Source organism: Myxine glutinosa, chromosome 12 (genome assembly GCF_964187855.1).
Source record: "Myxine glutinosa chromosome 12, kmMyxGlut1.1, whole genome shotgun sequence".
Lineage (NCBI taxonomy): Eukaryota > Metazoa > Chordata > Myxini > Myxiniformes > Myxinidae > Myxine > Myxine glutinosa.
Window position 1 is genome coordinate 105164028 of NC_136272.1, and position 15403 is coordinate 105179430.

The 15403-nt window shown below is 51.3% G+C and overlaps 1 protein-coding gene across 5 annotated transcripts in view; it reads left to right on the plus strand.

Annotated features, from left to right (window-relative positions):
* The window catches only part of LOC137437728 (polypeptide N-acetylgalactosaminyltransferase-like 6), a 288057-nt gene that overhangs the window by 212187 nt on the left and 60467 nt on the right, over positions 1-15403 (plus strand). For all 5 annotated transcript variants that reach the window (XM_078766159.1, XM_078766157.1, XM_078766158.1 and 2 more), the window contains 3 exons: positions 1112-1297; positions 1767-1950; positions 2220-2337. In XM_078766159.1, coding sequence (XP_078622285.1) covers positions 1112-1297; positions 1767-1950; positions 2220-2337 — 488 coding nt within the window. The remainder of the gene's footprint in view (positions 1-1111; positions 1298-1766; positions 1951-2219; positions 2338-15403) is intronic.

Sequence of the window (15403 nt, forward strand, 5' to 3'; positions counted from 1 at the left end):
TGTAACTTCACAGCTCTGTCTACCTGGTGCCATAGGCTATTCAGGTGTCTGTGGTGTAAACATGCCCTTTGCTTGCACTGTGGATTACAATGGTACATATCACAAAGGGCAGGGCTTCGTTTAAATTTAGGATTTGTTTCCAATTGGAACAACCTTTATTTGCCGATTGGGATGGACGAGTGTGGAAAAGTATACCAAGCCTTTTAAAATGGTGTTGCAGTCTCCATGGAGAAAGCACATAGCTAAATACTAAGTAAGAGGATTTATTGAAAGTATGACGTGGTGAATTCTGTTTATGATTCTGGATCGGTTGAATATCCGCACGTTGGTGCCATTCTTCACGTTTTACGAACGTATTGCATTCCCTTGCATTTCTTCTCATCATTCGCGTCTCATTTTTTGTGTCCTCGGTTTATATAAACCCATGAAGCCAAGGACAAGATCTTCATCAAGTGTAGCAACTGGTGTAAAACATCCAAATTAATTCCAATGAAGTCTCTTTAGGAATCTTTTCCCCATTATTTCTCCTCCCCATGTCCTGTCTTCATTCATGCTCTTGCTTGTTCTATCAAAGAGAAAAGAAAAAAAAAACACCTTTAGAGGCCATTTTTCCCCGCAAAGCGGGGGTTGGCCTTTTTCGGGAACCGTGGTTGTTGTTGTTTTTCGGTCCCCTATTTGAAGCAATGTTTTACGGCCGGATGCCCTTCCTGACGCCAACCCTTTTTGCCGCCTTTAACGACAAACAGGGAATTACCAGTGAACTGGTACTCAATTAACCGATCTCGGAAGGATGACAGGCTGAGATCAACCCCCCTGGTGTTAATTCAGCGATCGACCGGGATTCGAACCCAGGATCCTTAGGATCCTAAGCTGGCACCCTAGCCGCTAGCCCAACACCAGGGATCACCAGGGATCAAAGAGAGATGGGAATTATTACATGTAAGACCTCTATTTACCAGCATTGGATTGCCTTAAACCCATTATCGAGGTAACCAAATTGGAAACAGTTTTAATGAATGGCAACAAATCTTGCAACCTTGTACCGCGACCACAATTACTTTGCAGTCAATAATGATGGTGTATTTCTTCTCCCGTGTCCCTGTCTTGTCAGCACACGTGAAGGAGAAGTTGGACCAGTACTTGACACACCTGCCGAAAGTTCGTGTCGTGCGTGCAGCGCGGCGCGAAGGTCTCATCCGCACGCGACTGCTCGGAGCACGGGTGGCAAGGGGACAGGTGCTCACGTTTCTCGACTCTCACTGTGAGGCAAACGTCAACTGGCTGCCTCCTCTCCTGGGTACAAACTAAACATCAAGTTTGATTATTATTGTTTGTATCGTCCTGCCTCTTCCTTTACCTACCAGCTTGTTTGCACTGCTCATTGTGGTAATTGCTTTTCTAAACACAAATTAAACTTTGATTCTCAACTTGCCTTATCTTCCAGATGCTGTGGCTTGGTCTTTCACCTGTAATTTATCCATTATCAACTTTGCATAGCATGATGCTTTCTCTTCCCTTTACTTCAAACTTCCAATTCTCTCCTGCATTTAATTTTCTCTCCCAGGCCACTGTGTGCTAGTACCCTGGCGGAATTACAAATTTGTGCTCTGACTACCGCTGGGAAGGCATTGGCACACCACCTGGTATATTTCCTGCCTAGAAACTGCTTTTGCTAGAACTAATTCTCTGGAAAGAGTCCGGTGAACCGATTCTTTCTTTTCCGCACACGTTTTAACCATTAATTCATCCTTTATTTTCCCTTACAGATCGTATAGCCAAGGACCCTCGTACAATCGCTTGTCCCATGATAGACGTCATCGGGCATGACCACTTTGGCTATGAGGCACAGGCTGGCGATGCAATGAGAGGTGCCTTTGACTGGGAGATGTACTACAAGCGCATTCCCCTTCCTCCAGAAATTTATCGCCCAGATCCCAGCGAGCCTTTTGAGTGAGTGGGAGATGCATGGAGGTGGGAAAGGCAATTGTGGGATAACGGTTGGAGAAAAGAGTAATACATGTACATAAAGAGGGTGGGGAAATGTAAATACAGAGGTGAGAAGGTGAGCAGAGAAGGGGCAGAGAGATGGGAATTATTACATGAAATTTTTTTTTCCAAAGGCAAAGATTGAGTGTTAAGACAAGGTCTCATTCTTTCATTGACAAGGAAAGCAAGGAGGATAGACAATATAATCGTCCAACTTTGTTGCTTCTGATCAGGTCTCCAGTTATGGCAGGTGGATTGTTTGCTGTGGACAAGGACTGGTTTTTTCGACTTGGGGGCTACGATCCAGGCCTGGAAATTTGGGGTGGAGAGCAGTACGAGATCTCATTCAAGGTTTGAGCCGTGGAATCTGAATGTTTGTTTATCATTGTTCACTTAAACAGAGCAAATATGTGTAATTGTTGTAAGCTACTTGCATTTATCCTCAAAATGAAATTTGAGAAATGTGCCAAGCTTTTCGTTTGTTTTGCTTTGGCTGCAATGTCTAAGACCTATGAAAGAGTTTGTACATACATCTATCTATAATTCCAGTAATCTCTGTGTATGTATGTATGTATGTATGTATGTATGTATGTATGTATGTATGTTTGTCTGTGACCGCTGTTTCTCGACAACCACGGGTCCGATATACTTTAAACTTGCCAGGTATATTGCTGGGGACCCGAGGATGTGCCTTTTCAAGGTTTCATATTAATCGGACAAGTAGTTACCGAGCTATGTCCAAAAAACGATTCAACCAATCAGAGAGCAGCGAGCTATCACGTGTGCCGAACGTGCCGAACAGACTCTGCCTCGGACGGCACATTTGAGAGCGTATTCATTTATTTCACGTTGGCAAACTATGTTGGCGTTAAACTATGTTTTAAAACTAATTAAAACTAATTTGCGATTCTTTCGCTTTCCTGCGCGTTTGTGCACGCTATGGCGATTTCTTTACCAAACTCCGCAAGCCGTTCGCTTTGGACCAAACCATTTCATGTAAATAGAGGGGGGGGGGGATTGTCACCGTACTCGCAAGCCGTTCGCTTTGGACCAAACCATTTCATGTAAATAGAGGGGGGGGGGATATAATTTTAGATATAGATATAGTACGGGCATGCCCTAGTATCTTAAATGCAGCTACTACTATTACATGTCTGGTGTTGGCTTAACGGTCAAGACGGTTGGCTTAAACCACAGCCACGCCCTGAGCTCAAACCAGAGCCGTGCCAACATAACATCAGACGGGTCGACTCAGCAAGCTGTCATCCTTTTAGAGATCAGGAAAATAAGTATGAGCTCACTGGGGGTAAGAAATCAATAACTGTTGCTCTGGAGATAGCAGTGGAGCACCCCCTTATGCAAGTGTTGGAAGCCAAGGAAAGAGAAGCCTTCGGATCGCCTCCGACTCCAATCGAGACCTTACCTTACTTACTTACTTATACTACGACTATGACTATTAATACTACAGTAGACCCTTGTTTTACGCGAGGGTTCCGTTCCTGGAAAACCCTGCGTAAAACAAATCCGCGTAAAATAAGACCAAAGGGCCTATGGGAAAAACCGGAGAATGTTCTAAGTTCAGTTCTCTCGCATATGAACACATACATCATGTACTGGGGCAGTTTACGTAATTGCGCGGCGTTAAAAACCCCATAATTGCTCACCAAGCTTGTTAAAATATTGCTCACCAAGCTCGTTTTCTTTGTGGTCACTGTTTTATTTTGAGTAACAAACAACACTTTTTCACAAAAGAAAAACTTCCTGGTCTGTATGATGATGATGATGATGATGATGCTGCTGATGGTGATGATGATGATGATGAAGAAGAAGAAGTGGTGACTTTTGTATCAAAGCCATCACCTTCCTCGACTTTTTTGCACTTGGTTTACCACTAGCAACAGTTTTCCTCGGGAGCCATGGTTAAAGTTCACAAATAATAATCGAAAACAAAGCTATATAACAATTCCAAGGAGTGCAGCACAGAGAGAGATAGGTACTGTACACTACAGTGCTGTACTGTATGCACTGCTTGTCTCCATTATCATCCGCATCAGCACTGTGTGCATATGTTGTCACCATGTTGGAGGAAGAAGAGCCACACCGGTGGAAAAATACCACGTAAAAACGAGACCGGAACCATGTAAAAACAGAATGGTATGCAGAAAATTATATGTGTAAAGGAAAACAAAACTGCGTTAACCTCCCCCATACTCCCCACCCCGCATAAAACAAGGGTTTACTGTACTTCCTTGCCACAATTCTTACCACCTTCTTGTGGGGTCAGCTAAGGAATGCTTTTGGCACAAGTTTTTCCAGTTTTACCTTGCTATGCCTGACATTTGACTGTTTCTGATCTTGGCAGGTATTTGTAATATGTTCAAGGTGCCCTTGGTAGATCGCCTACCCTTCATCAAATACGCCATGGGATCGTTGATTAGAATATAACCATAGTGTGCAAATGCTGAAACATTAATTTATTTCCCTTCTATTTTGCCAAGTTTTGACAGGTAGTTGCACTGAGGCATTGATTAATGATTGTGCAACTGAAACAGTGATTAAATATGGCAGATCTAAAGTAGTGATTAAGGATGGCGGCACTGAGACAATGATTAAAGATGGCAACACTCAGGCAGTGATTAAAGATGGCGCCAATGAGGTATTGGTTAAATATGGCAGCACTATGACAGTAAATAAAGATGGCGGTACTGAGGCAGTGATTAAAGATGGTGGCATTGATGCAGTTGTAAACATCACAGTGAGCAGAAAAACACACTTAAAGCAAAGAGCAGTGAGATAATTCCTTAAAATTGGAATTGTATAATCTATTGGAATTCAGTGTGCAGTGGTTGTTTCTGATTAATGATATCTGGACTTTACTGTGGAACTTGGTAATCCATATAAAATGTTTGCAAATGCATGTGCGAGGCCAATAATTATTTTTACTTTGCTAACATACATGCTTTTCTTCCAACTTGCGTGAGTATACGATATGTTATACAGATCAGAAACAAATATATGTGAAAAAACACGTCGGGTTACCAAACAAGGTAGGATTGACACCAAGATACAACACCACAATCCTTTTACGGATTGCCATCACCACATTTGCATTTTTTTCCATCTCATTTCCACAGCAAATATAATACAGAACACAATGAAACCAACCCACACTACAAATCTACAACCCTTCCCACATGCATATATATCTTCATACTTTAGGAGTCGCGGAAGGCGAGAGAACGAGGCCATTCGTAGGGTTCGAAGATGGTTTATTGTAACAGCAAGATCCAGCACACTAAACTCGAGAACTCTGAAAAGCCCATTTATCGGGCTGCATATATATCCAAACCAGAAAGCATAACCGAAACCGAAAGCCACGCCTCTCAGGCGAGGCGTGTTTCGGTGGTCACGTGACCGACAGGTGCAAAGGATTATAACCGCACGCGCGGCACGCTTTGGTGGTCACGTGACCAGCCACCCCGGCGCCGAGGTTGTCCGCCGGTGACGTCACCGGCTGGAGCAAGGAGATTCTGATGCTGGTCTCGCTTGGGGGACCCATGGGTCGCTACACACGCCCCCCCAGAATGGACTTGATCCAGGAAGGTCAACCTGAGGGGGGTCCGGTGTGGTGGCGGGTGGTCGGATGGGGGGTGAAGTGGATGGGGGGCGGCCGAGGGGCCGGGCAAGTCCTCGGGGGAGGCTGCCGAGGTTCATCGCGGGCCTCCCGAGGTTGCAGGTCACGGGTGCAGTGCCGAGAAGGCTCGAGCGGTGCACGCGAAAAGCGGGTGAGCCAACCGAGGGGCTGGTCAAGGCCTCGGGGGAGGCTGCCGAGGTTCCTCACGGGCCTCCCGAGGATGCAGGGTCGGAGAAGTAGTTGCGGTTGTAGTTGTAGTTGCGCGAGGGTGACGAAGCGGCCGTGCCGCTAACGTCAGCGCGCGCGAAGGTGACGAAACAGCTGTTCCGCCAACGTCAGTGTGCGCGAAGGTGACGAAGCAGCCATGCCTTTGGAGGGTCTTGGAATAGGCTCGCCCCTCCGGTCGTAGAGGAGGAGCCGAGCGCGGTGCGCGAACCTCATAGTCATGGCCGTCGTCGTTTCCGAAACTCCGGCATTTCAAAACCGCGTTCGAAAACTGCGCCCGAAGCCGTGCGGGAGAAGCCGGCGTCACCAGCTTAGGTGGCTTCCCTGGCTAGGGCGCGCTTGCCGTGTTCGTTTGCAGCCCCCGAATCCGTTCGGGGGCAGTCGGAGGTCACCAGTTTAGGAGTCGCGGAAGGCGAGAGAACGAGGCCATTCGTAGGGTTCGAAGATGGTTTATTGTAACAGCAACATCCAGCACACTAAACTCGAGAACTCTGAAAAGCCCGTTTATCGGGCTGCATATATATCCAAACCAGAAAGCATAACCGAAACCGAAAGCCACGCCTCTCGGGCGAGGCGTGTTTCGGTGGTCACGTGACCGACAGGTGCAAAGGATTATAACCCTTTGGTGGTCACGTGACCAGCCACCCCGGCGCCGAGGTTGTCCGCCGGTGACGTCACCGGCTGGAGCAAGGAGATTCTGCTGCTGGTCTCGCTTGGGGGACCCATGGGTCGCTACAATACAAGTGTTACTGGGCTGGCAGGATGGCCTAGAGGTATTCACACTTGCCTCTGAGCCGTCTAACCTGGGTTTGAATCTCAGCCTAGCCTTAAACTGTCGTCCTGATGTCTCGCAGGCAGGGTGAGTGTTCCGTCCCCCAGATGAACATTGAAGATCCAGCGGTGTACTTTACGAAGCATAGGCAAGCTACCCTCGGTACCCGAGACAATCTTAACTTCCTGCCGTTACCTCGAGGAGGCACGAGCAGTGACACAGCCAGCAGCCACCGACTGCATACTAAACTAAAACGGCGACATTAGAGCGCACCAGATATCCCAGATATCCAGGCTGAACAGTTTACGTTTTGTATCCCAATGATAGGCCGGATCTGGATCCGGACCTGAACCAAAATCGAATCGGCTTGTTATTGTCACCGAACCAACCTATCCACCTAATTTTGTCATAAATCTTCCACAACCTTTTTGAAATATCATGCTATATATTGTTTTTGGCCCCATCTCTCAATGATGAAGAATCACTTTTTTTTAAATCGTTTCCAGATTTGGATTTTCACCAAAATCGATTCGTCCTTGTCACACACTCAACCTGTCCACCAAGTTTCGTCCAAATCCATCCATAACTTTTTGAGATATCATGGTATATATCATTGTTTGGCTTTATCTCTCAATGGTGAAGAATTAGTTTTCACCAAAATAGAATCATTTAGTCTTTGTCACACACACAACCTGTCCACACACAACCTGTCCACTAAAAAATGTCCATCCCATTCATTCTCTGTATTCAACAGCATTTCCATATATCTTTTCCATCTTCCTTTAATTCCATCTGGGTCCACAACGATTTGTCCCACTTCATCCTTCAAGCAACTCACCCCCATCACATTACACCTCTCTTTCGCTATCTGCTTTGCAATCCTGAATACCGCTCTCTGACCCTCTTCCGAATCCAAGCGTTCTCCGAACATTTTCCGACATGCCTCCTGCGCCTTTGCTACCTCTTTCTTTGCAGCCTTCTTGGCTGCCTTATAACTTTCATGCTCTGCTTTTTCTGCTCCCGTACCCTTCGCCTTCTGCCACTCCTTGAACTGCTTCCTCTTCTCATCAATCCTCTTTCCAACTTCATCAGCCCACCACCGTGTTTCCGAGTGCCTCGGTGGTCCTTTTGTCCATCCACATACCTCACCATGGCTCCGAACAGACTATCTTTCATTGACATCCAACCACTTTCAAGCTCAACCACATCATCCTCTACCCTACTCAGCCTCTCTTTTAATGCCTCCCTTACTGTCACCTCTCTCAACCTCCACACCTTCATTCTCGGTTGGTACTTCACCCGCCGAGCTCTCCTCGCACCTTTCACCCTTATGTCGCAGACAACCAAGTGGTGCTGTGAAACAGCCTCCTCCCCCGGGATCACCTTTGTGTCCAGGAGGTGCCCCCTATCTCGCCTATGCACCATGAGGTAGTCAACGGTTGTCGTCGACCCACCTGACGTGTAGGTAACAAGCTTATTATCCTCTTTCTGGAACTGAGTATTACAAATCAACAAATCAGCTCCTCCAAAATCCTTTCACCTTCTCCATTTCTCACACCATATCCGTAACCCCCATGAACTCCCTCAAAACCGTCCATACTCCTTCCCACATGTCCATTTAGGTCTCCTCCTACCACAACAACTTCATCTTTCACGTTTTCCATCAGCTTCTCTATCGCACACCAGAACTTGTCCTTCTCTTCATCGCTCCGACCAACCTGTGGAGCATATCCTGAGATGACGTTCACCAAGAGCTTTCCAATCATCATTTTCACCATCATCAACCTATCACTCACTCTAGTCACACTCACTCAGTCTCTGAGCATGCAATACAACAACAACAAACAACAACAACATGCATTTTAAGGCCATTTTCCCTGCTAGAGCAGGGGTCAGCCTTGCGGTCCCCATGACAATCTTCTCCATTTTGCCCTATTTTCTGCATCTCCCCTTGTTAACCCCCTTGCCCGCATTTCTTCTTCCACCATCTTTAGCCAAGTCTTTCTCGGTCTTCCCCGTCCTCTACTTCCTTCTACATTCATTTCCATCACTCTTCTCAACCAGTCACTTTCATCCTTCCTCAACACATGACCAAACCATCTCAACCTGTTCCTCTTCACAGCATCAATCACAGCATCACATCAATCTCTGAGCATGCAATGAATGCATTTGGTAAATGTAATAGTGAAGCCTGTCCTCGCCTTCGGTTGAAATTATTACTTATTAGCATGGTGAAGGTGGTGAAAGACTGAAGGGTCCATTCACAAAACAACTTCGCTATCCCACTTCTCGCGTCTTCCCCAATCTCGCGAGAGTTCCCTTGTTCCTCATCCTCCTCCCAATTCCCCTACCCCATTGTCGGTTTTTACCAATTCCTTAAACTCAGTCTTGTCCTCGGCTCTCAGTGATTCACTGGCAGTGTACCTCGACACTTCTGGTGGAGGCAGCCATTATAATATACTTTCATTTTTGTTTTGATGAACAAAAATTTGCATATTTGCATTTGATGAACTTAAGTATATAAAACCACCTTTAGAGGCCATTTTTCCCCGCGAAGCGGGGGTTGGCCTTTTTCGGGAACCGTGGTTGTTGTTTTTTGGTCCCCCTTTTGAAGCAATGTTTTACGGCCGGATGCCCTTCCTGACGCCAACCCTTTTTTTGCCGCCTTTAACGACAAACAGGGAATTACCAGTGAACTGGTACTCAATTAGCCGACCTCGGAAGGATGACGGGCTGAGTCAACCCCCCTGGCGTTAATTCAGCGATCGACCGGGATTCGAACCCAGGATCCTAGGATCCTAAGCCGGCACCCTAGCCGCTAGCCCAACACCAGGGTTGGGCAATTTTGTCCGTTATACTTAAGTTCATCAAATGACAGGGTTTGGATGCAACTTTTCCAAATATCACCATTGCCCTGAGAATTTTGAATTGTGAAGCTGAGCGTAGCTTTAAAAAAATGAAAGTAGTGAAGAATGTGTGGCGTACGACCTTGGACCAAGACAAGTTGAACTGCCTCGCCATCATGTCTATTGAAAGGGATCTGATGCGCATGATTGAATTTGACGATGTGGTTTCCCAGTTTGCTGTCTTGAAATCCCATAGGCAGATTTTAACTATGAATGGAAGAGTTCAATTGTCTGGGATGAGGAACAGAAGGCAACACCTTCCTCATCCCAGAATCAGAAGAAATCAACTACCTCACAAATATCAGCCAAGTCTACCAACAACATACAACTTCTGACAGGATTTATCACGGAAATGATGTACCACCACCTGATGTAATAAGTACAGTTGTGGCCAAAAATATTGGCACCCTTGCACTTTTTTCAAAATAATGCGCCATTTCTTCCAGAAAATTGTTGAAATTAAAAAATATTTTGGTATTGAAGGAGCTCGGGCTCCCACGTCGATCGGAAGAATGGACGCGACAAAAAGCTGGAATTCGTCCGAGTTGCTTTATTCAAACAAAACACTCAGGTACTCTGAAAAGCCCGTTTATCGGGCAGCAATATATATACACACATTATCCCGGAGCGTTTGCCCAGGAAAGGCGAGAGGGGGCGTGGCCGAGCGTCCTGGCTGCGGCCTGGCAAGTTGAGGGCGAGCCTGCCCGGGCATGCCCGGGCGTCCCGACCGAGGCCTGGCAAGTTGAGCGCGGGCCTGCCCGGGCGTCCTGGACAAGCCCGGCATGGTGATCGCTCTGCGTCCTTGATAGGTGCAAGGCGATTGTGAAAACCCAGCGGTAGCCGCGACACACGTCCCCCCAGAATCGATGCACCGGCAGGGTCAATTTGAGGGGGGTCCTGATGACCCGGCCGAAGCGACCCCTGGTGGGTCGTGGGGGGGGCGTCCGGTGTGGTGGTGGGCGATCGAGTGGGGGGCACCGTGGACGGGGGGCGGCCTCGCCGCGGCGGAAGGGCCACCCGTGGTGGTTGGTCGACGTCCACGTGCGGCGTGCGCCGGCTTGAGGCGGTCCACCGCAATCCAGTCCGACCTGCCGCCGATGTCGATGACGAACGACTTGTCGTCCCGTCGCAGGACCCGGAAGGGCCCGTCGTACGGTGGCCGGAGTGGCCCCCGATGTGCGTCGTGACGCACAAAAACATACTCCGCTGTGCAAAGTGCTGGGGGGACGTAGGACTGGGGGTCACCGTGGTGGGATGTTGGCACGGGGGCAAACCGTCGGGCGGCCTCCTGGAGGTCCGAGCGCTGGTGAGCTGCGGACCAGGGACTGGTAGCGTCGGGCACGAATTCGCCCGGGACGCGTAGCGCCTGGCCGTAGACAAGCTCGGCGGTGGATGCCTGGAGGTCCTCCTTGGGGGCCGTGCGGAGGCCCAAAAGGACCCACGGCAGCCGGTCGGCCCAACTGCCGTCTTGAAGGCCGGCCATGAGCGCGGCCTTCATGGAGCGGTGGAATCGCTCGCACAACCCGTTTGCTTGGGGGTGGTAGGCCGTAGTACGGTGGAGCTTGACCCCCAGGTTGCGGGCGACCGTGCCCCACAGCTCGGAGGTGAACTGTGGTCCGCGGTCTGACGAGATGTACGCCGGTGCGCCGAAGCGGGCGACCCAGGTGGCGATGAAAGCCTGCGCCATGTCGGCGGTGGTGGTGGAGACGAGGGGAACGGCCTCCGGCAACCTGGTGGTCCTGTCCACCATGGTGAGCAGGTGTGTGAACCCCCGTGACGGGGGGAGGGGGCCCACCAGATCCACTTTGACGTGGTCGAAACGTCGTTCGGGCACGGTGAAAGGTGCTAGCGGGGCCTGGGTGTGTCGGTGGACCTTGGCCCGTTGGCAGGCTGTGCAGGTGCTGGTCCAATCGCGGACGTCCCGACGAAGGCCGTGCCAGACGAATCGCGCCGACACCAGCTTCTGGGAAGCTTTCCGGCCCGGGTGGGAAAGGCCGTGGAGGGAGGCGAAGATGCGGCGTTGCCAGGTGCCAGGTAACGGGCACGATGGGGCGAGGCTGGCCTTGGGAGACGTCGCAGAGCAGGACAGTGTCCGCGAAGGGGATGTCGGCCAGGCGGAGGCCCGTGTCCGCCGCCCGGAGGGCTTGCACCGTGGTGTCGGTGGTTTGGTCCGCCGCCATAAGCGCGAAGTCCATGCCCAGGTGGACCGCGTTCGCGCTGGCCCGGGAAAGACAGTCGGCCACGGCGTTGTTTTTGCCGGCGACGTGCCGGATGTCCGTGGTAAACTCCGACACGGCGGAGAGGTGGCGCTGTTGGCGGGCCGACCACGGCTCCGTGACCTTGGCCATTGCGTAAACCAACGGCTTGTGGTCGACGAACGCCGTGAAAGGTCGGCCCTCCAGGAGGTGGCGGAAATGGCGGACGGCCAGGTGTAGACTGAGGAGCTCACGGTCAAACGTGCTGTATTTGAGCTCGTTCGGCCGGAGCTGCCGGCTGAAAAAAGCGAGTGGCTGCCAAACCCCGTTCACCCATTGCTCATGTACAGCGCCCACCGCGTAGTCGGAGGCATCCGTGGTGAGGGCGATGGGAGCGTTGAGCACCGGGTGAGCGAGCAGTGTTGCGTCGGCGAGGGCCCGCTTTGAGCTTTGGAAGGCCGCGTCCATTGCTGCGGACCAGGCGATGTCGTGCTTGGCCGGCTTGCCCCGGAGGGCTTCGTAGAGGGGCCGCATGAGTTGAGCAGCGCGGGGCACGAAGCGGTGATAAAAATTCACCATTCCCAGGATTTCCTGCAGGGCCTTTATGGTGCGGGGACGCGAGAACGTGGTGATGGCCTCGACCTTGGTTGGCAGCGGCACGGCCCCGTTCTTGGTGATGTGGTGGCCCAAAAAATCAACGGCCGTCGTGCCGAAGTGGCATTTGGCTGGGTTGACGATGAGGCCGTGCTCGCTGAGGCGCCCGAACAGTGTTCGGAGATGGAGGAGGTGCTCGGCCCGGGACGTGCTGGCGACGAGGATGTCGTCCAGGTAAACGAAAAGGAACGGCAGGTCACGCAGCACGCCATCCATCAAGCGCTGGAACGCCTGAGCCGCGTTCTTGAGACCAAACGGCATTCGTAAGAATTCGAATAAGCCAAACAGCGTGATGACTGCCGTTTTAGGGACGTCAGCCGCCCTGACAGGTACCTGGTGATATCCCCGTATGAGATCAATTTTCGAAAAAATGACCCGTCCCGCCAGACGGGCGGAGAAGTCTTGGATGTGCGGGATCGGATACCTGTCGGGGGTGGTAGCGTCGTTAAGGCGGCGGTAGTCGCCACATGGGCGCCAGCCGCCCCCTGGCTTTGGGAAGATGTGTAGTGGCGAAGCCCACGCGCTATCGGAGCGCCGCACGATGCTGAGGTGTTCTAAAGCGTCGAACTCGGCTTTGGCCATGGCGAGCTTGGCTGGGTCGAGGCGGCGGGCTCTGGCGTAGACCGGCGGGCCCGTGGTTGGTATGTGGTGCTCGATCCCATGCCGTACTGTGACGGCCGAAAACGTCGGCCGCGTGAGGGCCGGGAACTCCGTGAGCAGGCGAGCAAACTCGTTCGCCGCCGGGAGGGCGCATGCCAGCTCGGTCGGCGCGGAGCTGCTCAATGTGCATACCAGGGAGCTGAAGGTTTCGGCGTTGATTAAACGACGCCGTTGGACGTCCACCAGCAGTCCGTGTGCGCAGAGGAAGTCGGCGCCTAGCAGAGCCATGGGCACGTTTGCGGTTACAAACGTCCAAGCAAAGTGTTGGCCGCCGAAGCAGAGGGTGACGTTGCGTGGGCCAAAGGTGCGGATGGCCGATCCGTTGGCCGCAACCAAGGAGGGGCCGCAAACCGCGGACTGCCTGTCCTGGTCAGAGGCGGGTATGACGCTCAGTTGGGCGCCGGTGTCGCACAGGAAGCGCCGTCCGGACGCTTTATCCATGATGAACAGTAAGTTGCCCGTGTGGCCGGCGCTCATGGCTGGTAATGAACGCCGGCCCGGCCGTTTCCCGGCCTGCCGAAGGTGCACAGGGGTCGGCATGTCCGGGCCTTCTGTCCGAACCTGGCATGATAGTAACACCACGCTTGGTCAGGTGGAGGCCCCGGTCGTCGTGCTGGAGGTGGTCGGCTCGGTGTAGCGGCCGCCAATTGCGTCGGCAGTTCGGTCGTCGACCGTGCCGGGTGCTCGGGCGCCATGGGTGTTGCGTCGGACGGCGGTGGGCCCCAGGTCGCTGCTGCGATGCGCTGGCCTGCGGCGGAGATCTTGTCGGCTTCCCTGGCAAGTGCACGGGGATCCGTGATCGGCGTGCTTGCCAGGGCGAGGCGTACCGGGCTAGGCAGCTGACGGAGGAACAGCTCCCGGAACAGGAATGCCGGAGAGTGCTCGCCGAGCAGCGAAAGCATGTAGTCCATTCGCTCGGAAGGGCGCGTGTCGCCGAGCTCGGGCAGGTCGAGCAGGCGCCGTGCGCGTTCCGCCGATGGGAGGGCGAAAGCGTCGAGGAGGAGCTTTTTAATCGCGCCGTATTTGTCAGCGGCTGGCGGGCTCTCGAGGAGGCTCAGGGCGCGGCCGCGGTGGCTGAACCGAGCGCTGCTACCACATGGTGGAAGCGGGTGTCGTCGGCCGTGATGCCTCGCAGGGCGAACAGGGAGTCCACCTGTGCGAACCAAACCGCCGCGTGAGCCTCCCAGAAGGTAGGCAGTTTAAGGGCCACTGCCGTGTCCATGTCGGTAGGTTACCAATGAAGGAGCTTGGGCTCCCACGTCGATCGGAAGAATGGACGCGACAAAAAGCTGGAATTCGTCCGAGTTGCTTTATTCAAACAAAACACTCAGGTACTCTGAAAAGCCCGTTTATCGGGCAGCAATATATATACACACATTATCCCGGAGCGTTTGCCCAGGAAAGGTGAGAGGGGGCGTGGCCGAGCGTCCCGGCCTGGCAAGTTGAGCGCGGGCCTGCCCGGGCGTCCTGGACGAGCCCGGCATGGTGATCGCTCCGCGTCCTTGATAGGTGCAAGGCGATTGTGAAAACCCAGCGGTAGCCGCTACAGTATCCCCAAATGTATTACTTTAGTTTTCAGTGGAACAAAACAAAAAAAAGCTGAAAAAATTACTAAATCTTAGCTTATTCCACACAGAAATCCTAAAATGAATCTCACAATATTATTGGCACCTTTTAGAAGTTGTTAGAAATAATTAGATTTCAAGCAGGTGATTCTCCATTACCTTTTTTTTTTTTGTATACAGAATCGAGGCTCGTGTAAAAGCTAACACATTGAACATGAAAATATGCACAGACACATAAAACATACAATGAAGGGAGCTGGAGTCAACTGTGATGATGGATTCCATGACCTTACTGATTATTGGAAGTAATCTGATCGGTCTTTTTTTTTCTTTCTTTTTTTCTTTTTGGATACAGAATCGAGGCTCGTGAAAGAGCTAACATTTATCACGCAAAGAAATCAAACAGACAAACAAAATATATAAAAAGAGGGAGCGGCAGACAAGATGGGGAGAGAAGTGGAAGCACACAAACACAACATTTGAGAGCAGGGACATCGGGAGATGTGTGGGAGGGAGAGGGCTTGGGGGGAGGAGGCGTGGGTGGGGGGGGGTGGGAGAAATATAAAACACAAGGACACCAAGGACTTCCAGGAAAGAAGTTGGCATTTCAAAAAAGTGGATTTGGGGTGAAATTAGTGGGGGTAGAAAAGATCAAGGTTTTGGATGGGGGAAGATAAGAGATGGTGGTGAACAGCTGTTTTAAAGACCTGGAGGGAGGAGTGGGATTGAAGAGAGTGAGGGAGTTTGTTCCAGAGGCGGGAGAAAAGAGGAATGAAGGAGTGAATGTGAGCAGAGAGTCTTAATTT